The 22,986-nt window shown below is 53.4% G+C and overlaps 1 protein-coding gene across 3 annotated transcripts in view; it reads right to left on the reverse strand.

Moving 5' to 3' along the window:
* Positions 1-22,942, reverse strand: part of DSCAML1 (DS cell adhesion molecule like 1) — a 331,475-nt gene extending 308,533 nt beyond the window's left edge. For 2 of the 3 annotated variants that reach the window (XM_074357068.1, XM_074357070.1), the window contains exon 1: positions 5,800-22,942. In XM_074357068.1, the coding sequence (XP_074213169.1) occupies positions 5,800-6,034 (235 nt within the window). In that variant the 5' untranslated portion in view covers positions 6,035-22,942. The remainder of the gene's footprint in view (positions 1-5,799) is intronic. The other variant, XM_074357069.1, reaches the window with a different exon arrangement.
* Positions 22,943-22,986: the final 44 nt, after the last annotated feature.

Below are 22,986 nucleotides of genomic sequence, written 5' to 3' on the forward strand. Positions count from 1 at the left end.
ACATCTGTTAAACAGGGCACACAGGCTGTTGTGCCACAGCCTCCCCCACACTCACAGAACCACAGGCCACAACCTGCCATGAGCAGCACTTGACCTCTGGGTCAAATGCTGCTTTCCTGAGGCTGACTGGGTTATGGAGTTTAGAGGGGTCCGGGAACCCCCAAGGTCATGGGCCTTCAAGGATGTTTTCTATACACAAAACTACCTGAAAAACCACAAAGTTCATCCTAGCAGGGAAAGACAGAGAGATCCATCCAGCTACAAGGTATGGGGGCTCACCCTGTGAAGCCCATTTACACAGGTTCATGGTGTTACACCCAGGATCGCTCCTATTCTGTCCAAGCATGGTAGAGATTTACCAACCAACCCCCGCCTGCCTTTGGCAGGTATGAGACTGCCTCACCCTCAAATCCAAGTCTGGAGCCAACCTGTGCCCTCACCTTTTCCACGGATGCCACCAGCTATGACTCGGGGAAGGGAGGGTGCTGAGCCCTCCAGGGGCACCCAAGTGCCTGCATGGCCCCAGCTGTCTGGCTAAGGATGTCCCTCAGACTACCCAGGCAGGTGACAGAAGCAAACAGTGATGTCTCCCGCCCTGGCCACCGCCAATCTTTCTTATTGCTACAAAGTCTAAGTCACTTGGCTTGGCCAAAACTGTGGCTCATTAACACGACTCCTCGGGACAGAATCTGATGATCTGTTTTGGGTGGGAGCAGTGCAGAAAAAAAGAAAGAGGTCTTATGTTTACTGAGAACCAGTTATGTTCTAGTTACTTTATATGCATTATCTCTCCTTTAATCCCATTTCACAGCTGGAGACAGTGGGGCTCAGAGAGGCCCAAGGTCACACACTGAGTAAGTGCACAACCAGGATGTAAATGACGGGTGTGCCTTGACTCAGAATGTCTGCCACACCAGTGAGTTGCAATCTTTTTCATTTTCCCTCACAATTCCAAAATCTGGTTGGAAGAACTGAGGGAGGAGGCTTGAAGCTCTGCCACTGGCCCTCTCCGTCTCTCCCTCCAGCCATCCCCTGAGGCTCCACCCCGCATCCGTCAGAAACCTCTGTGCCCTCTGTTGGACCAGGGCCCTCCTGGATTATTAGATGTGCAGAAAAACACTCTGGGAGGCCTTGGAGCTGCACCTGCCAGGGTGGGATCTGCCCAGGGCCCCGGAAATGCAGACAGAATCATTCCCAAAGTCACCTCCCCACTGCGGGCATCCCAGCTGGCTCCCTGGAAGGAGCGCCCCAGCTGCCCCGAATTGTTTGCTCTTCAAGCGTTACTCCCAACTCTTTACACACTGTCCTTCCGACCACAGTGCCTGCCTTCCCACTGCCCCACCCCCACCGTACGTGCCAGAAGCCACTTTAACAATGGTAGAATAAGAAACTGGGGCCTCTCCCTCCAGTCCTTCAGAGGCCGCGACCCCCTCCCAAGCTGGATGTTGACAAAGCGAGAGAGCGAAAGAGCGTTTGGCCTCACTTAACACCCCCTTCTCATCAGCCGCTGTTTCTCCATCCAATGACCACAGCCCTAAGCTTCCCCCATTCTGGGGGTGCACTCACCAGAAGGCTAATGTTGGCCCAGATTCCCTTAGCTGATGTGCCCCTCTCTTCTTCCTGCAGCACAAGAGGGATCACCCATCCCCCAAGTTTGGTCCGCCTTAGGGTGTCTCTGCTGCTGTCACCCATTCTGCCCCAACTGCAAGCTCGGGGGTGGCCTTGCCAGGAGAACTCAGTGCTGAGCCCCCTGTGGGCCTAGAACTCAGAGGCAAGAGAGACGCACTACCAAAAACACCATCCTTCTCCCCACTCTTACTCCACCCCCATTTCACGCAAGGGAAAAGCCACTCACTGCCTGGCTGTTGCTGAGGCTGAGAGCAAGATGCTCCTCACAGAGGGCAGGGCTCTTGGCCTGGCTAGGTGAGCATGCAAATCTGTATGCAAATTATATGCAAACCCAGGGCCTGCCCTTGGGTTCCTGGCACCCTGCCATCTTTGCTGCCTGTGGCTCACCCCTTTCAGGCACCTGGGTGCTGGTTAGAATCTACCGAGCTAGGGGCTGAGACAGCTTTCCTCTTGACTGCTTCCATGTCCCCAAGAAACATTTCCTCCAAGATCATGTGGTAGGGAAGACTCTCCCAGCCTGGCCTTCACCCCCCGAAAAAAAAGCTGGCTCAACGTCCACCCTCCCTTCAACTCATCCACAAATAAAATCATCCTTCACCAGGCTGAGCAGGGCACCAAGCAAGTCAAAAGGATAGAATTCTGGAAGACTCGGAGAAGGTAAGGGGGGCTTGAGGTCTGCACCCTTCTGTCAAAGGCCAATGGCCCATGAGGTGCCCTGTGCAGACAGCCACCCTATGTCTGGGGACTCCAAGCCTGCCTGCTGGGGGGGGCTTGCTTCTTTAGCAAAGCACTGCTGGACGAACCCCACCCACCCACCCATTTGCTTGCCCACCTCCTCTCCATTCCTCAATCTGAGAAAAATAAGCCTCTTCAGCCAGTCTCCCAGGATCTGCTCAACTTAAGAGCTGCCTTTGGGTCAACTGCTTACTTGCTTTTTGTTTCTAATTGAGCTCCCCAGTCTGCTGCAGAAATATATTCAAGGCAGCTGACTTTGATGCCCAGAAATATGAAGCATCTGAAATTATGGCAATCTCCTTCTCCCCCATGTTATTCTGCACCCAGGGCCTCTCTGCCCACCTCCCCCACCCTCCCCAGCCACGATGCTCACTGATCCTTCACCTGCTTCCCTTAAGTTGTGTTTGCCATTTCAAGATTTTAAGAACACATTCCCCGAGTACCCCCCCCACCCCTTTTAATTAGACACTGAACAGAGTGTTAGAGATTTTCTTAATGGATTGACGAAGGCTTTTAATTTGGTCTTCTCAAGAGAGAACCATGAGTCCCCATCCGAGAGGTTGGGGTGGGAAATGAAAAAAAAATCAATGCAACCCATTATTTTGGCTTTTAGAAAACAGGAATTTTAGTGCCGGGGAAGCTTGTTCTTTTACACAGTAAAAATGCAAATGCAGGCAACACAGATGCTGGCACGCTGGCTGTAACAACGGAGACAGCCTCGCTGGGGTTCATCCGGCTGCCCAAACCTGGATTTGTTTTGGCAATAATAAGGCAGTTATTGGAGACTCGATAACCGATTATTAAAACACCTTCCCAGTTTAGTTCTGGGGAATCGGTCTGAGCTCAGGCTTCATCAAAAAAGGTATTTCGAGGGGAATGGAAATAACAGAAGCTTAAAACACATTCAATAACTGCTTAATTCCATCCAGAGGACGCTCCATCTCATCTTGTTTTCTTCGCCTCTCTCTCTCTGCCTCCTCCTGCTCCTCACAGATGGACGTACAAATTATTGCAAGAGGATATTGTTTTCTGTAACAGGCTCGAACACTCACATTTACATTTTCCTTGGTGCCGCGGGGGTGACTGGCAACGGGAGAGAAAAATACACCAAACCCCATCTCCGCTGCTCTCGCCACATCGACATCTTCCCCCAGCCGCCTCCGCCACCCCCACCCCCACCCCCACGCCACCCCAAGGAGAACAGGCCCTGGGGACCAGCCTGGCACCTAAGACCCAATTAAGGCACGAAGGCAAAGAAAGGCCTGTCTGGCAAATCGCCCTGGCGCCCAAGGCAGACGCTGGAGCCTCTGAATGGCAGGGACGCCGGGGATCTGCAGACCTAAAGGCCATTTAGGTGCCGCCTCACCTGGCACCTGCAGCCTCCCACCGGCCCAAGGCCAGGGTGACTTCCTCCTCCCCTCGGAAAGGATTTGGCCCCTCAGGCTCTCCAGCGGCCTTCTGGGCCTTTCTTCACCCCCACCCCCACCCGCCCCTTCCCTATCATATGGCTTGGGCTTCATTTATTAATGCCCGGCTTCTGGAAGGGGGAGGGGAGAGTCCAGCAGGTATTTGCTAAGGGGCCTCCACGCCTGGGGATGGGCTGCTCCCAGAGAAGTCTGCAGAAAGGGGGCGGGGGTGTAGAGTGGACAAAGCTGGGCAAGAGTGTGGCAGCAGCTCTGGCCTGTGCTCTCTCCCCTGACAAACCTGAACGGGGTGGTGGTTGGAGAGAGAACCAGCCAGAGAGAAAGCTGCCGCTCCTCACCTTATGTATTTTTAATATTAATGTAATTAAAGCTGCTAGCGGAGCCAGCCTGTGGGGGCAGAGGGAGGCAGGAAGAGCCTGGGGAGAGGGAGACTTTGGGGGTTGGGGGTCCGCAGTTGAACCTGAGGCAGGCTTCTTGCTCCGCTGAGGTGCAGTGAGAGGTGCTTGTGTGGGAGGGCAAGGGGCTAATCGGCCTAGACCAACCTTGGTGTGTCACCCCGTGGACCCCACTGGGTCTGAGAAACTCAACTACTTTGTCCACAATTCAGAGGCCAGCCTCGCCGAACCTCGGTCTCTAGGCAAACCCCAGCAGTATCTCGGCCTTCAGTCCGGCTTTGACCTAGCGGTATTTACAAATAAAATAAGGGTCACCCTCGTCCCCCAAAGCCGAGAGATATGGCAGTCAGCTCCGGCAGGTTGCAGACTCCAGACCCCTGGGGCGTCGTCAAGGAAAGACTGGACCCCTTCCGGAGCGCCAACCTTCTGCTAGATTGCCCTTCCCCCATCGCCTAGGGGTCAAGAGTTGCAGCCGGGCCAGGGCAGGCGCCTGGGCTAAAGAGGGAGAGGCCGTCCCTCTGGGCGCGAAGGAGAAAAGTTAGAGGGCTGAACAGGTAAAGCCGAGCTTGCACGAGCGTGTGTGCTCCGCCGCGCAAGGGCGCGGAGTTCGGCCGCTTCATCTCCCGCCATCTGCGCGCCCGGGGGGCACGTCCTCTGCGATCTCCTGGAAGCCCGACAGCCGGGGAAGGCCTGGTCCCGACTCGGTGCCCAGGTGACTCTGGTCGGAAATGTCTGGCCGCTTCCAACCCCAAGTCCCAGCTACCTCAAGGATCAGGTGCGCAGCGCCCCAGCAGCAGGTCTGGACATGCTGGACACCTGGACCCACCCCTAGCAACGCCTTCTCTCCGAGGAAAGCGACACGCCCCCCCAAACCGAAGGCTCGTCTCCATGTCCGCTGACCAGGCGCCGAAGCGGAGAATCTCGCACCTTGGGGTGCGCTGCCGGAGGTGGCCAGGCGGCGCGGCGAAGCCAGGGCTAGTGCCCGGGGCAGGGGGTGAGGTGGGGCTGGGCGAAGTCGACCTCTGGGTTTGGAGAACAAACTTGCCATTCGCGGGACCCCAGGTCTCGGGACCCCCGGCTCTCTCCGCCCTCTATCCAGCCAAGGCGCGAATAAGCGCCATGCGGCGCTGTGCGGGGAGTCCAGGGCGGCTGAGGGGCGCGCGGCGGCAGAGGGGGAGTGAGCCGCGGAGTCCGCGGCCAGGTTCGGCCAGGACTCCCAGGTGAACAGTCACGGCCTGAGGACCCCTGGACTCGGAGGGCACCCCGGGGCCCCCGCGCCACCCAGCCTCAGAAGGCGGGCCAGGGGCTGGGGGAGGGGGCCGGGCAGAACCGCGGCCCGGCACGGAGCGGGGAGATGAGGGGCTGGTTCACCACCGCCCCACCGGGCGCGCCCCAAAACCGCAGGCGCGGGTGGCTGGCCGAGCGGTCCAGGGCGGATTCTCACCTGGCCGCTCTCCGGGCGCCCGCCCCGCCCCTGCTGCTCCCCACCCCGGACCCGGCAGCGGGGTCGGTCCCCCCCTGGGCCCCTGGGGCCCGCGCGGCACCTCGCCTCGCCGCCAGCCGCGCGCCTCCCGGCCCCGCTGCCTCCGCCGCCCTGCTGCCCGCGCGGGGCTCACCTTTGTGTAAAGAGTCCAGGAGCAGGAGTAAAGTTACCAGCCACATGCCATAAAGAGGCCCTTTTCTCCGGGGAGGTGGTCCTGTGGCCGGCCGTGCGGCAGCGCCTCTCCCCCGCTCAGCGCGCTCCCAGCCGCCCGCACTCCGCGCCCCGCTCTCTCCGCTCCTCAGCCCGGCGCTCGGCGGCGGCGGCGGCGGCGGCGGCTCCTCCCTCCTCGGCTCCCTGGCTCCTGTCATCCGCGGGGCTGGGCTAGGCGGCCGCGCTCCCCTCCCCCCCCGCGGCACCCCGGCTGGGGAGCGCCGCGCGAGCCCTGAGCCCGGACCGTCCCCAGCCCCGCAAGCCCGGGCACAGGGGCGGGGGCCCGGCCCTGACGGCCCTGACCGGGGTGTGCCGTCTGAGAGGCAAGAGGGTTCCCGCCACCCACTGGCTAGGAGCCTGCGGTCGGTCGCACACAGGCTTGTGTCGTACGTGTGCCAAGAGCCCGCCCTGTTCGGGCCAAGGACGCCCGGTGTCTCCTAGCCCAGTCACCTGGGGTCGATGCTTCTGATCTCTCTCGGGCTCAGTTTACCCCTTTGGAAGGCGTAGCATGGATGCTGGGAGTAAAATCTAGACTGAGACCCCACCTCAAAGCTGCATGCCCTTCCAACCCCAAGTTACGTCTGCCAGTCTGCCACCCCAGCACTCTGTGGGAATTTTCCTCGCACTGGGCACATGATGATTAGCTAGACATTGTTTGCAATAGTTTAATGTCTGCTGTATCTCGTACATCGCATCTTCCTCCTTTATCTTCACCTACCCCCACTACCTCCACCCTACAGTTTTGTCACTATGCAGAAACTGGTTTATTCCTTATACCAATCTGCATAAAGTTGGCATGGAATTAAACTTGAGGGCTTGAGAGAGGGTATCTTTTCAGTTACAAAAGGAACGTTGAGTGCTTGCTGTGTGCCAAGCAGTGGGTTAGGCACTGGGGACTGAGGCATGGCTGTCAGGACCGCTGTGAAAAGGCTGTGATGGTTGGCAGGCCCTCCTCATGTCCTAATTCCAAAACAAGGGCCTGCACAGGATCCAGAGGAGGGGTCCTTCGTAGCCCTGTGAATGGAATAAGCTAGGACTGGACCTCCTCTCCTAAAGGGTACTGGAGGCCACCTTGACGCCCCCTGGCCACTTGGCTGGGCACAATTTTGACCCAGTTCTCTTAGGTGTGCAGTGGGACTGGAGAACGGAGGAGGGAGAGAAGGAGAGAGGCTGCAGTTTAGCTCCACTTGACAGGAAGAAAATTTACTTCCCCAAAATGCCTTGCTCTGGATCAGACAGGAGAACTAGAATCCCAGGTTTTGCCAAAATATCCCTAGAGATTTTAACTAAAATTTTTAAAGTGGGACTTTACTTTTTAAAATTTGTTAAAATATACATGGTATAAAATTTACCACTTTAACTGTTTTTAAGTGTATTATTCTGTGGCATGTAGTACATTCACAATGTTGCACAATCATCACCACCATCCATTTCCAGAACTTTTCATCATCCAAATAGAAACTCGGGACCCATTAAACAGTAACTCCCCATTTTCCTCTCCCCGCCACCTCCTGGTAACCACTAATCTGCTTTTCTATCTCTACGAATTTGCCTCTTTTAGGTACTTCACATAAGTGGAGCCATGCAATATTTGTCCTTTTGTGTCTGGCTTATTTCACTTAGCATACTGTCTTCAAAGTTCATCCATGTTGTAACATGTGTCAGAATTTTATTCCTTTTCACAGTTGAATAATATTCCATTGTGTGTATAGACTACATTTTGCTTATCTATTGGTTTGTTGGTGGACACTTGGGTTGCTTCCAATTTTGGGCAATTGTGAACAAGGCTGTGATGAACATGGCTGTACAAGCATCTCTTCCAGACCCTGTTTTCAACTCTTTGAGGGGTGAAAATTGCTGGATGGTATGGTAAATCTATTTTTAACTTTCTGAGGAATTGCCAGGTGCCTTGACTTTTTTTTTGCACAGTGCATTAAGAGTTTAAAGGGCTCTCACCTGTGGTTGCTCTGTGTAACACTCCAGAAAATATTGCGAAGGTTAGCTCCACCTTTTAACACAGGTGAGAAGAGTAAAGCTTAGCTTGCTCAAGGGCACCCAGTTTGTATCACAAGCGAGACCAGAACCTGACTCTCCTAACTGTGAGAAGAGCTGCTTGCTGTGCCCGGCGCTGTCCCCGGAGTGGCCCAGCTCTGAGACGCTAAGTCACCACTCCGAGGCAGATGCTTCTCCACGAGGTGTTTTGTCCTCTGTGAACAGAGGCACGGGGCAGATTGCAACAGGTGTTTGAGATGACCCAGCCCCCTGCTGTACAGACGAGGAAGCTGAGGCCCAGAGCCAGGAGTGATGGACCCGCCCGAGGTCACGCAGGGAGTGACAGAGGCCAGCCATCTACAGTCCTCTGGCTGAGAGCTTCCCTCACCGCCTGCAGCCTGCTAGGCTCATTCTTCCATCATGTCCCTCCCCTTCTAAAGGAGACGGTTGCTGAGAGGAATCCAGTTATTTAAAACTAAGCCTATTGACCCAGAGCACCTGGTCAGGCCATGCCTAAAATAAACTGCTAAGTCAGACAGGATGAAAGGGGCTGCTGTCTGTTGGGGGGGGTGGGCCCCGAGTGGGCCTGGGGGTGTCAGCACAGCTGCTCGTGCCCCACGTGCTGGAAGGAGAGAGGAGGACCCTCTTCTCTCCATTTACCTGCAATGCATCCTATAACCCGAGTGTCCCTTTTATGCTGGCTATACCTGCAGGCCTTTGAGGGACTCCAGCACTATGTGTAGAGAGTCAGGTGTTACCTGAAGGGTGAGGTCATTCACTGTCCCCTGAAGAGGTGGCGTGGATGTGGGAATTGGGGGTGGGCAGGTGAGGAGGGCAGATTCCAGACTCTCCTGCATGAGGGGGCTTTATAGTGTCATGGAGACATTAAGAGCATGGCTTTAGAAACAGTGCTGAGGTCTCAGCCCAACTCTGCCACCTTCTAGCTGTGCCCCCTTGGGGAATTACTGTGGGCCAAGCCCCCGTCCCCTCACCTGTAAAGTGGGGACAGCCTCGGAGAGCTGTTATGAGGATTAAATAAGACAAGCCCCGTGGCTGGCTCGCAGTAAGCCCTGTAAATACGTCTATCACTAATGTTATTGGCTTTGCTCAGAGGACCTTGACCTGTAGGCGTGGGGGAGGGAATAGCTCAACGGAGGGGATGTTGGAATGATGTCCTGTACACCATACTGCAACAAGGCCAGGAATTGGGAATCCAGGAAGAGACCACAGAAACACGGAAGGAAGGTGCACTCACTCGAACCTGGAAGAACACGGAGTGATCGTCAGCATGGAAAGGACCTGAAAACAGACAGTCCTTATGTTTTTGTATTTTCCATTTCCCAGGTTTGGTCCCTTCTTAGTATTCCGGAAAATATCTTTGAAAGTGACACTCCGGCTCAGATGTGTTCAGAAGTCCCCTTTTACCTGGAACTGTATAGGGGGAGCTAGCTTGGTAGAGTCAGCAAGAATCCTAGCAAGGGAACCCAAGGGAAAAGCAGGCCTCCAGGGAAGACACTGGGATGCTGGTTCACCCACACCCACGCAAAGCCTCAGGCTCTCCTCCCACAGCCGACATCTTGGAAGGGCTATTTTTTTTATTTTGGAAAAAAAGGGATAATTTCTTCAAAGTCCCAACTTGGATGGAAGCCCTCACACCCACACACAAATATATGCACACCAATGTGAGAACAAACACAGTTGCCCAGGCAAACATCCATGTGTACAGGTAAACAGAAACACCAATGACAGGCACACCTGTGCTCAGATGCAATCTGAATACAATCCAAAAACTCTGCACTGACACCTATGCATATGCTTTAATATACATTTTTTAAGCCTCAAATGTGTGGGATGTATATCCAGGAGGGACACACCGTCCATTTAAAAACTGATTAATCTGAATATTTTGTTGTGTCAGAATTCTGGGTGATGATGTAGCTGGAAGGTGTGGGGGTGTGTATGTGTGTGTTTTACTGATGATGGTTGAAGCAGCTATATGAAGGCACTGGGAGGCGAATCCTTCCCAATTCAGGTTAATCATGGATATCTGGGGGGTAATATTTTGCCATGTTATATTAGGACTAGAGCCATCAGGAGAAAACAACAGATGTTTTTATTGTTTAACTCAAACAACAGCTTATATATTTCAGATACTTTTCTTCAAAAACCAAGGCATGTAATTATTTTAGCAAAGCTTTCTTATGTGCTCTGAAATTTTTTTAACAAGTTCAGTATAAATATGGTTGTCATAAAAGGAATCAATACTGAACCAGGTCAATGGTAAAAACTTGACATTTGGGGTTATAGAGCTAATTCGGGATTGACCTTCATAGTACTTATTTATCGACTGGAGGAGAAAAAAAATAAGGATTTCCCTGCCCTTTTTTTCAATTTGTAATTGATTTTAATGTTATATGAAGAGTCCTGGACTGTGATTCAGAAAGCCTGGGTTCTAGTCCCATCTTTGCCACCTTAGCCAGCTGTGTGATCTGAGACAAGTCACTTTGTCTTTCAGAGCTTCAGTTTCCTCGCCTACACACATTCTCTAATGCAGGCAAAGAAACAGAAATACGTATTTTCATGCGCAGACACTCCCGAACCAAACAAACACCAAAAACCCACACCAAATAAACCACCTTTCCTTCAAATGCACACACGTATATTTTAAATACTTCTGTCTTCTTGAGACAGGGTGAATCATTGCAGTTCCCAGACTACGATGCCTATATCTGAAGGTAGTGCGGGTCATTAAATTACCCAGATGCTCCTTAAACCAAAATTCTATACGCGTAGCTCAGAGGATGTCTAGGTGTGTTTCACCACTTATCCTCTCAACGTTTTGGCTTGTAGCATCATGGTTCTAAGTCCACTGAACAAAGAGGCCAAATCCCTGAGTCCGTCCTCCCCGCCACCCAACAGATAGGTCCTTGGGGTCTCGGTGCCCTTGTTCAGGACACTGTCTCAGGACAGTTGGTCATGGTGTGAGGGAGCCCTTTCATTAGCCATGACCTCTCTCCCGCCATCCTCTCTGCTCCCAACCCTGAAACTGGATGAAAGGCCAACCCAGAGATGGTCCGTGAAGCCCAAATGTGTGGAGCTGAAGCTCTTTGCCACGTGTCTCTCTAGGGGTGGGGAGGAGAGGAATGGGGAGAGTCTAAACTAAGTAAAAAAAAAAAGACAAAAATTCCCTGAATGAGAGCTAATTTTGCTGGCTCCCCAGGTCACCCTGCATTTCTTCTGACCCACGAGCCACTCACAAATATGTTCATCATATTATATTTAAGCATTGTCTCTCCTGGAAAGCTGGTACACTATGTTTTTCACTCCTTTCTCAAGTACCAGGGCCCCTTCTCCACCTGTGTAAGCCTCCTCTTCCTGGTCAGGCACCCCCAGCTATCCTGGACCAGCCTGGACCAGCCCGGGCCAGCCCTCCTCTGGGCTCCGCTTGCCCCAGACATCCGAGTGGCCTGTGGCTCTCATCCCTTTGTCCTGCATTGTGATTATTTACCCACACATCTGACTTGTGTCCTCTTCCAAACACTAGGCTCCAAGCACGTTCAGTCTGTACCTGCAGAGCCTAGCCTGATGCCTGCCTGCACTAGGGGGCGCTCAATGTCGATTTCACGACCAGACAAGTTCGTTCTTAGGAGTCTTAGAGGGTTGCAAGTACCTCACTGCAGCTTCACCGGTCATGCCTTCCAGAGGCATGTCCTTTAAGGGGAATCAAAGCCTTAAGCTTTGCCCTTCTCATGTGAGAGTCCCTGGCCTGGAAGGGTGCGCCCAGGAGCTCCAGGAGTACTGACCTGAAGCCTCAGTCTTGGCAGATCCCTGCTCAGCCGGCATCACCAGTGTCTTCCTCGTTGTCACCATCGTGCAGGGCTTTTGGGATCCAAAGACATCACATTTGCTTTCACTTCAGAGCCTCATCAAAAACAGATCAGGCCACAAGTGTTTTGTTCATTGTACAGATGAAGAAACCGAAACTCAGAGAGGTTTGTGTTGTGCCCAGAGGCAGATCCACCATGAAACAAACACAACTTAAGCTCCAGGGTCCTGTAGGGCCCAGATAATGTGCTCATATGGCCAAGCAGTACTGGTAATTCGGTTGACTACTGTGGTTAGCCTACACTCAATTCTGACTTCTTTTCTGCTCAATGTGCATTTGGGGTCTGGTTACATTTGGGGATCTGACTCAGGATCCTCCAAAGCGAGTGAGAGAGGAATTCATTCTATTTGGGAGTGGCGAGATAATACTGCTGGGCACCAGGACGTGGCCATCCCAGGGTGGGGAATGGCTGCAGGAATACGACTACCCACTGGGCCAGCTCACTTGGCTTTGTGACATAAAGCTGCAAGGCCAGGAGTTGTATCACAACATGATTATGGCCTGAGGTGCCTACACTCAGAGATGTGTGTTTAGTGGAAGAGAAACCAGGTTGAAAATGTACTGAGCCAAAACCTCGTCTGTAAAATTGTGAGCAGAATAAATGCTAAAAAATAAGAATTAAAAGGCATTATAGAGGTGTGTCAGTCAGTAACTTAACACAAATATCATGTTATTTTTCCAGATTTTGTGATGTTTGTGGTATTTGTCAATTTTTTTTCAGAATTTGTAATTTGCAGCCATTTCTCTTTAGCATTCTAAATGATCACGTTTGTACCTAATTTTGTATTCATCATTGTGTATTGTTTTCCTTAATGAGGTCCCTCCAAATGGTCTAAGCTTCAGGTCCTACAAAACCTGAGTCCATCTCAGGGATGTATCTTGGCTCACACCGTGGAGGCAGAGCTGAACCAAGAGCCAGGTTTTCTGGATTCTGGCCCAGGGCTCTTCCCACCACAGTCCCTTGCCTCAGAGATGTCAGACAGCAGGTTTGCATACTGCCACACACACAGTGCCCAGGGATGCAGAGATCAAAACCTGGGAGGTGATGGAAGCGGCCTTGATTTGGATGATGAAAGTCCTCTTCTTAGGAAACCTGGCCGTTTCACCACAGGCCCGACTGGTCAGTCCACAAACCAGAGGATCTCAAGGGTGGACAACAGCTTAATGCTGCCCAAGTCCCCTTACCTCTCTGTGGGACCACACCCATCCCATCACTGGGAGGGGGCCACCAGCATGAAATACTGAGATGTCTCTCAAAGCCCAAGGGTCATGGAAGACACCAGGAAGCCCCTCCTGCCACGGTGAGCAGGGAAAATCCACCTGCGATGGGGTGGTGGGGTGAGGGGCAAAGTCACAGAGCCAGGGTGCCGTTGCTGTGGGTGGAACGTTATTTGGAAACAAAACAGGAAACAGACACTGTGTGGGGACAGCAGGCAAAACCAGCCCAAAAGCCACAGATGCAGCAAGGGGGCTGGATCACCTCACCGGTCCCATCTCACACCCATGGACTATCTCTATACCCCAAACAGATGCTGACGCAGTCACTGGTTAATGCTTCCAGGACAAGGGGCTCCCGACCCACACAGACGTTCATCCTAATTTTACTATCTGCGGTCAGGCACACACTCTTTTCTTTACTGAACCCAATCTGCCTTAGCCCTCTGGAGCTCACAGGATCTGCCAGATGACAGCTTTTCAAATATTTGAGAACAGCCACCACAGCGCCCCACCCCCCCGGCCCCAAGCCTTCCTTCTGCCAGGCTCAAAATCGTGGGTCTGTCGACCTCTCCTTTTCTAACATGAATTCCAGACACTTCCCTGTCCTGATTTTCCCTTTTCCAACTTCAACAACATCATTTTTAAAAACAGAATGGACCCAGCACTCCAGAAGAGGTCTGAGCAGCTCTGAAGGCAAGAACTGTCACCCCCTTGAGAGGTATCTGACCTTCTCTTGCTGTTGCCTGAGATTTGATTGGCTCTTTGGGGCTGACACGCCAGTGAAGCTGGGCCTCTTTCCCATGAGCTGCCGCTGAGCTGTGACCCTGATGTGGATTATTGGGGAGGAGGACATGATTAGACACATTCTTTGTTGAATGTTGGAAGAGGAAAACCTGCCTGGGTCAGGTGGCATCACTTAGGTGGAGAAGGACTCTGGACAACCATTGAAGTCCGAGCTCAGCTGCAGTGAGGGTGGCAGACCTCAGCTGGGGACCGCAGGGATGAGGAGCTGGGGGCCCAGTTTCAGACCACATGGAACTGAAATTTTAGTTTCTCTACCAAACGTGCTCTTCCTTAAACAAACCCAGCTGAAAGGGCAAAAAGATCTAATACTGCTCTTCCCAAGTGTTTCGTGGGACGGGAAGAGAGGATGTGCAAAAACTGAGTTATGGTCAAATAGGTTTGGAAAACACTGGAATAACCAAAGGTAAATTGGTTTCTTTTCAGGCAGGACTTCCTAGAGCCTTTAAAATGTATTGTGGGGAAGGGCAGTATAGCTCAGTGGTAGAGTGCATGCTCAGCAGGCACGAGGTTCTGGGTTCAATCCCCAGTACCTCCATTAAATAAACAAACAAATAAATAAATAAATAAACCTAATTACCTCCCCTCCTCCCGAAAAAGAATGAAACTTATCTGTACCCTTAAAGGTATTGGGAACCTCCTAGTCGTGGGCACAGGATGAGGCATCTGAGGATGTTTCCCACTTCTCTTGGGCTAAAACCGCTGTCCTTCCACTGGCTCAACTTGGAGGAAGCACGTTTTGTGGGTTTGTTGATTCTTTCAGCAGGTTTGTGCTCAGTCCCTGTGCAAGGAGCTCCCAGCATCCCTGGAAACTCTAAGGCGGGCCCCTGCCCTGGGGAAGCTTGACTCCCCGGCGGGGGAGAGGCACAGAAAGCAGCACAGGGAGGGCTGTGTGCTGGGCCTGCAGGTCGGAGCGCAAAGGGAGCTGGAGGCCACCTCCTGTGAGCACCTCATGTCAGAGAAGGAAACAGTGACTGTGCAGATGAAGAACATCTCGGCCACGTGGCCTGAAGGTCAGTGGCACCATTTGGATGCAGGGCTTCCGACCCCAAGGCCTGCACTCCGTCTACTGTGGCATTCATGGTCCAGGTCGTGTTGTCCTCTGTCTCAGGCCCACAGTTGGGTAGCCTGCTCACCACTCCATCCCCAGCAGCCATAGAGTTGGCTATGAAGACTTTTAAGATCCCACCTAGCAGAGAGGGTATAGCTCAAGTGGTAGAGTGCGTACTTAGCATGCATGAGGTCCTGGGTTCAATCCCCAGTACCTCCTCTAAAAACAAACAAACCTAATTACCTGTGGAGATTCAGTGAGTCCGTGAAGACAGCTGCTTAAGCTCGGAGAAAGGAGTGGTCAGGCAAAATCAAGGCAGGATGTAAATGGGCTTGTGTAATGGGAGGAGCCTGGACAGTCAAAGCGGGATGGAAACGGACATACCAGGTGTCAGGAGAAGGGCCTCCCTGTGGGGGTTTCACGAACTTGGCTCCGTGATGTGTGTCTACCCATCTGAGACACCCACGCATCCGCACGAGGTGGTTCAGGGCTGTGTCTTCCAAGGTTCATTGGTTAAAACCTTGGAGCTGAACTGAATTGACCTACTGTTTTTCCGAATCAGCCAAAGTAGCTTTTTCTTCTGGCAAATTATAACCAGAGCCATGGACCCATAATAACAATTATTATAATTGAACACTTGCCATGGGTCCAGCACGGTGCTAAGTTTTCAAGATGCATAATCTCAGTCAACCCTCAAAACGACCTATAAGACTGGTATAATGATTATCCCCATTTTACAGATTCTGAAACTGAGATATAGAGAAATTAGCACAGCTAGTGTCAGATGCCCAAGCCTTGAGCTGGGCTGGGTGGTTTGACTTCGGAGTCTTCGTTCTCTTTATTGCCATTGGTAGTATTTCTGCTGTCACATTTTTTAAGAAAAATTTCAGTACGGAAAATTTCAAACATAGCACAAGTAGAGAGAAGCGTATATAATGAATTGCCATCTTCCCATCCTCTAGAGGTAACAATTGTTGACTCATGGTCAATCATGTCTTATCTGTATCTCCATACCACCCCACCCTTCCCATCACCAAGGACTTTTTTTTTGAAGCAAATCTCATGCATTATATAAATTCACCCATAGCTCTTTGAGCGTACATCTCTAAAAGCTAAGGCTGAATCCCTTCTCAATCACTATACTTTATGCCATGCTGACTGAGAAGTAGCTTAGATCAAGTAAAACCCGCCAGCACCCCCTCCACATACACATACACACACGCAGGGGCTTCAGGCCAGCCTCTGCCCCAAACGGCTGAGCTCCCAGGGCAGCCTGTCCCAAGCCCTCACCTCACAGCCAAGCCAGACAGCCTCCCGGGCCTCCTCAGAATGTCTTGCTGCAGCGGAAGCCCTTGCCGTCAGTCTGTCTCCTCCGGAGATGGGGAACACCAGGTCTTCTGCTTGGTGGGGTTGTTGCCACAATGACAACAGTCTGGACCATCCTGGACCTGGCCCCCAACTCTGGCCATCCCCTAATCCCAGTTCCTATTTCGGGGTGATTTAGGATGCTCTCCTCTGCCCAGGAGAGAAGGACTCTGCATCCTGCTCAGTCTAAGCGCAAGAGGGATGGAGAAGATGGAGCTGAAGCACCTAGAATCAGAGAATCACTGTGCCTCTCATGAACGGGAAGGACCATGTCTCACTTTCCTCATCTGTAAAATGGAAGTGTAACACCCACCTTGCAGTGCAGCTGCGAAAGTTCAAGGAGACAGGCAAATTTCTCCATGGAGTCCTTTGGCTACAGAAAGATGCGGTACTGGACTTGGCCAGCAGGTGGCGCCCAAAGGCTAGCACCTGAAACCTTGGGTGGGGGTGGGGTTGGCAGCTGCTCCAGTGGGAGGAGAATCTTTCCGTGTTAAACCCAGCTGGACTTGGGGGAAGTGGAAGAAAGTTCAGCCTGTGGGGTTTCTCCTTAGAAAAGTCAGTCTGGGTCTGGTGCTACCCAAAGATCAAAAGTGGAGCTGTGCAGCCTTCAAAGTGTGCTCACCAGAAGATCCAAGAGAGAGACAGGCATCAACAGTCCCATTTTACAGATGAGGAAATTGAGGCTTCAAGAAGCAAGTGACTTGCTAAGGGCTAAGCAACCACTAAATGACAGAGCTTGGACTCCAGCTTGAGTCTTCTGCTCCCACATTCTAGGTGCTCTGCTGAGGCACATCCTTTGAGGCCAAACCTTTGAGGAGAACTGGGACTGACTATTCTTGCCCCTCGGAAAAGTGTAAAAGGCACAGGTGCTCCCAAAGCCCCTGGCATGTGACAGGCTGTCCTCTGAGAGTGTCTCCGTTCCCTGGGGCTCAGATTCCACAGATGGGCAGCAAGGGACTGAACTAGATCAGTGGTTCCCAGATTCCACTGTGCAACTGCATTCACACACGCACACACCGTGGGGACAGGGAGACAGAGATAGAGATCCCAGGCTACAGAAGCAGGGATCTGTGTTCCACATTCCCCAGGTAATCTGAAAGTAAGCAGCTGAGCTGGGGTCTTGGGGTTGGCATTTGGGAAACGCGACCAGAAGATCTTCTATGAGTTTGTGCTCCTTGGTTTCATAAACAATTTCCACTGAAGCCTCGTCAAATACTGAACACAGTGCTTGGCACATAATTGATATTCAAATAATCAATACATATTTTGCTGAATTGTATTGAAAAGCATGCAATCACCCAGCCCAATGAAAACTCTGGTTGACTTTGCTTTGCCCCTCAGTTAAACCCACGTGGCATTCCGCAGGGCTCTGTGGATTATGTATCTTGTTTACACACATGATCTCATTCAGCCTCTTTAAGGAGATGGGCATTGCGATTCCCACGTTACAGATGAGGAAACCAAGGTTCAGGGACTTGCCTGGTGCTGCCCAGCTAGTCAGTGGCAGAGCCAAGCTTCAAGACCAAGTCTGTGTTGCACCCCTCCAATTCCTCTCTCACTGCACTATTCCTACTTCTGATGCATGGTTTGAGAGGAGGAAAAACATCAGATCTAGAAGGTGGTGAGTCTTTCAGAACTTCCTGGCGAGGGCAGTTTGGAAGCCCAGGAGCCCTCTCCCCCTGCCCAGGTCCCGGGTGTGGCCCTGCTCTCTGGCGGGGACATCCTACTGCCTTTGCACTGTGGCGTCCACATCCCTTGCGGACGCTTCCATGCCTAGGCCTCTGTGCAGGGAATCTGGTTATCTGCCTCCCCCTAGTGCCACAGGATGGGGGGTGGGCATCCCAGGCTGCTGCACTCACAACACAGCTCAGATCCTCTACCACACAGGCAGCCCTTTGCCCCTAGTCGTGCTGCACAGGTGAAGCTGGAATCTGGGCTCAACTCCCTGCTCCAGGTGTGTCCACGTGTCCTCGAAGAAATACTGGGTGGGACGGTGAACTTCCCTGGTCCCAGTACAGTAGCCTCCACTGATCACAAAGGAATGTGGGAGCCCAAGCTGGCAGAGGGCAGGGGGCCAGCCAGGATGGGCCAGGCCAAGTCCACGCTGTGGCCCAGATGGTGCTGAGGAGTGTCTGGGGCTAAGCGTGGACTCAGGGGCCTCTGCCTCCTGGTCCTGAACCATGTCCTGAGAAGAATACACTGGCCAGTAAAGCATTCAGGAGAAGGGCTGGGGTGCCTGCAGGGGTCCAGGGAAAGGGAGCAGCAGCCACTGGTCACTGACGACCAGTCAGGAGCAGGAACTCCACGCATTAGACACTGTTTCTTCATCTGGGGAAACTGAGGCTCAAGGGGCACTTGCCCACAGTCCCAAAGTTCACAAGCCAGGGCTCAAATCCAGACCGGCTGATTCCAAAGCCTGTGATCTTAACTGTGATGCCAGAGGCGAAATGCCAGCTGTCACTGGGACAGGCCCCTAGAAGCCCCCTCCCATCCCTGCTCCCTGAGCGCACCCAGACTCACCACCCAGCCACCTGCTCAGGCTGCAATGCCCTGCAGCTCTCTTTGCCCCAAGAAGTTAGGAAGTGGTGGGTCCAGATGTGAGTAATCACTAGTCATTCCTCTGGTCATCTGATTGTGTGCTCAGTCAACAAACATTTATTGAGCACATACTACATGCCACGGATGGACTAGGCTCTGGGGATTGGTGGGTAAACCATCAGACACCACCCCTGCCCTCATGTGGCTTGCAGGCTGTGGGGCAGACAGACAGGAAGGGCTGGTCAGACTCGCTGGAAATTTGGAATCCCCAGCAGTTCCCCAGGGGTCCTGGGAAGAGGGGTCAGGAAGGGTCTGGAAGTCACGGAGTCTCAGCAGGGCCCACCCTACTCCTGCCCTGGGTGGTGTCTAAGGGCTGAGGCCACACTCCCTGATGATGTGATTCACAGAGTCAGGAACATATGGTCAGTAGACGTGAGACCTGAAACATTATTTACTTCAGGGCGGGGGACACTCGGCTCCCATGTGGACTGGGTTTGGCACGACTCTGCTACTGATTGATAGGCCTTTCAGGAAACAAAGACCACGGGAGAATTCAACATGCTCCTGGCTCTGGGCCAAGCCAGCCTCATCTCCTTTGCTTTGTCAAGTGTGTCTTTTTGTCTGCCTTCATCACTTGCCGGGCGCCTCTGTTTTAACTACAAGCGAATGTGTGTGTGTGCGCGCGTGTGTGTGTGTACAGGTGCACACGTGAACACACCCAGCTTCCCTGAGCACCACTCTCCTGGGGGCCGGAGGAAACAATGGGACGAGCTACAGGTCTCCATTTACCCTTTCCCAGAGCCTCTTGGCTTTGAAGCCAACGCCTGGATTTTTGGTCTTGTGTTTGCTTTTCCCAAATTCAAGTCCAGAGACAGACAAGGGCAGTCTCCCAGTCACACCTCAGGCTGAGGGCAAAGCTGGCCGAGAGGCCAGTTCCCCACTGGCTCCAGCATGGATGCACTGACTTGTGGGTGATGCTCCTGGGCCTCGAATTGCTGCCCAGCCTGGAATTTCCCCTCTTCTACCCTCCCTCCACCACCTCACCTGGGGAATTCCTCTTGGGGACACCAACAAACCCCTTTAGGGAAGCGACAGTGAGAATTTCTTGAAAAAGGAACCAAGTTTAAGAGGTCTGGAGACAAATGGCCACCAGGAGTGTCTAAGGGCCGGCGGGGGAGGGGGTTGGGGGAGGTCATGCGAGCCAAGCAGGTGGCCCAACATGCCCTGCCAAGAAGCATCCAATTCAGAGTCTGGGGAGCTGCCGCCCCAGATGCAGCTCCTTCCAGTGCCTTCCAGGCATGAGGCCCGTCCACACCTGGGGAAAACCCTCACCCTGGTCTCCAGGGCTACCTCCCCAACCCACTGCCCCCCTGCCCCCAGTGGTTGGGCTGAAGTCCCAGGAACCAAGGTCCCAAGTTATAAATGGGATTTCTTCCCCAGCCCTCAGTCTCTCAACTGCAAACGACATCAAGTGTTCCCGGTGTGGGAGAGGGAAACCAAGGATTTCTTCCAAGGCTGGGTCACTTGGGTGCCACCCTAGCCTCCCAGCCCAGCCCTGGGGCTCCCCAAGGCCCTTGATGGAGGCTGCTGTGGCCCTGACTCCAAGGCCCAGGCCCGATCCATCTTTCGAGCCAGAGACTCACTGCGAGGACAGAACAAGGCCGGGCAGCCGTGGCACTGGCCTCTGGTCTCCCCTGGCCCGGTGTCTGTCAGGAGGGCGATGAAGAATGGGTGCCTGGCAAGGAGCAGGTCACCGCAGCCCCAGGAGCCCTGCTGAATTGCAGTTCAGAGCTCAGCTGCCTGGGGCCGCGGACCAACAGGGAGGCCATTAATCTCTCCAGCAGGGGTGGAGGGGGAGCGGCAGGAGGGCTGGGGGAAGAGTCAACATCCCCCTCCACGCTGGGCCCTTCTTCAGCTCAGCACCTCCCCGTCAGGGAACCCACTGCCTCTGACGAGGTTAGGACAGTGAGGGCGGGTTCCTGGGGCGCCCTCCTTGCCCCTCTTCTCTCCGGGTCCTGCTCAGGACGCTGATTACCTCAAACCATGAGGTGGGGACTTTATGATTACCCCAGGCTGGGGAAGACGTGCAGGTCACTTTTGAGCTCTGCCTTCCAGAGGGAGTGAAGGCTCAAGACCCCACAGCCAAGCATTACCCTCCCCCACCCCAGCAGGGCAAGTGACACACCTGAAGGGTGTGCAAACGGAATGAGAAGTGCTCAGGGCTTTCCCAGGGAACCAAGGCACCTGGCCGACTGAGCGGCCCCTCCTCCCTGCAAAGGACCCCCCCAACCCTTAGGAAGACTGAGTTGAAAACACGTGTGAAAGGGATTTGGCGTAAGACGCGTGCTCCCTCTGGTGGTGACAAATGGAATTACACCCCCTCAAACGGGCTGTTCTTGTTGCTGTTGTGTGAAGAAAGGTACTTCGCCCAACCACTTCCCAGCCTTGGTTGTTATTTGTGACTAAATTTGCGTTTGAATTGTGGAAAATCCCCAAATGAAGCAAAAGTTCAGTAGTTCCCAGTCCATGTGACCTTCACGGAGAGGGAAGGGAAATTGTTCATGAGGGCTCTGAATGTCACCTGGATCCGCGGCTCTCAGCACTGGCTGCTCTCCTGAGAGCTGGTTAAGCATCAGCTTGCATGCAACCACCCCAAGATTAGTATTCAGCAGTTCTGGAGGGGACGCTGGATAGCTGGTGGTTTGAACAGCACCCCAGGTTCTCCAGGGTGATAGCCTGGGACCCAGCAGGGCCTCACATTGCCGCAGGGGCAGAGGCAGAAGTGACTCACCCAGGACCATTCCCTCGGAGCAGCTGGAATTCCCCTCTGGGTTGGCAGGCTCAGGGCCTGTGTATGGAACATTCTAGACACAGCACTCTTGCCCACGGTCTTACTTCTCCCCAGGTGGGCCACAGGCCTGGAATACCCCTCTTCCTGTTTGCCTTGCTCAACATCCAGGAAACTTCAGGAGCCACCCCATTCCTAAAATCCCCCCTGGCTGGACTTGCCCCATTCCTGTTCATTTCTCCCACCACTGTGGACGGCTCTAGTGTGCCCCTGTCTTGTGTCTGGAAACACTGAATTTTATTTAGGAGTTTGGCCTTTGGGTTTTATTTGTCGTTGGTGAGACCACCTTTGGGGCAGGGTGCCACAAAGACCTTGGCCCTGAGTTGTAGGAGCCAGGCTTTCCCCTCTGTGTCTCCCTGGAGCAGCTCCCTCTAACCCAACGGGGCCTGTGAGAAGGACCCTGGAATGGGAGCCAGAGACCCGGGTTGTAGCTCTGGCTCCGACACAGGCTGGCTGTGTCACCTGGACAAGTCACTGCCTGAGTCAGGACCTCAGTTTCTCTTTTTGAAAATTGAGAATTGTCTATTTTACTCTCTAAGGAACTTCGGTGCTCAAGTCTTCCGTGATTCCATGAGGGTTGATGGTCTTCAGGGCCTGGGAGCAGTGGATTAAGACAGAGAGCTCAATTCTCAAGCGGAATGATGCCTACTCTGCCTCTGGTCCCCAAACATGCCCTCCCTGTTCAATCTATACTCCCCTAACTTGCTGCTCTTTTGGGTTCTTCTGCCAGTTCCCCCTCCTTCCCTCGGATGCTTGCAGACCCAGACGAGGAAACTGGACACTAGGTGGTGCTGTGATCCCATCATCCCATCCAGCCTCCAGAGGTCTTGTCAGGGAAGCGGGAGGGAAGATGGGCTCCTTCCAGAAGCAGGAACTGCATGAAGGGAGCGTGCAGTGCCGCCAGGGGGCCACGAGAAGGCAAGCACTGTAGGAGGGCAGAAGTAGCCCTCGGGGGGCTGACTGTTGGGATGGGGGGGGTCGGAGAGGGGCTGGAGGAACTGTTCACAAGGGCCCTGCCCTCACTGTCTACTCTCTGGCCCCTGGCGCTGGGATGAACAAAGCCAGCACCTAAATAGCTGGACAGGAGTAGGTCCAGCTGAGGTCCCCTGCCCCAAGAGTGGAAAGGGGGTGGCCAGAGCTTAGCAGCAGGGTCAGGAGGGGGATAGGGAGAGAGCATGTGCTGAGACCCCAGACCCACCCAGCCAGCCACTCCCAGTGGACAGCTCCAGCAGCGCCACCGAGGCCTGGGGCAGACAGATGCCCGAGCAGCTCCAGCAGACCAACGGCTCTGAACCTGCAACCTTCAGCCTTCCCGGCTTTCTCTTTGAGTGGCATTTGGAAAGCAGTTCCGGGGCTAGGAGAGGCCTACAGATGATAATACTGAACATCTGGCTTTGATAATGGGCACCTG

The sequence above is a fragment of the Camelus bactrianus genome, chromosome 33 (genome assembly GCF_048773025.1).
Source record: "Camelus bactrianus isolate YW-2024 breed Bactrian camel chromosome 33, ASM4877302v1, whole genome shotgun sequence".
In the NCBI taxonomy this organism is placed as follows: Eukaryota; Metazoa; Chordata; class Mammalia; order Artiodactyla; family Camelidae; genus Camelus; species Camelus bactrianus.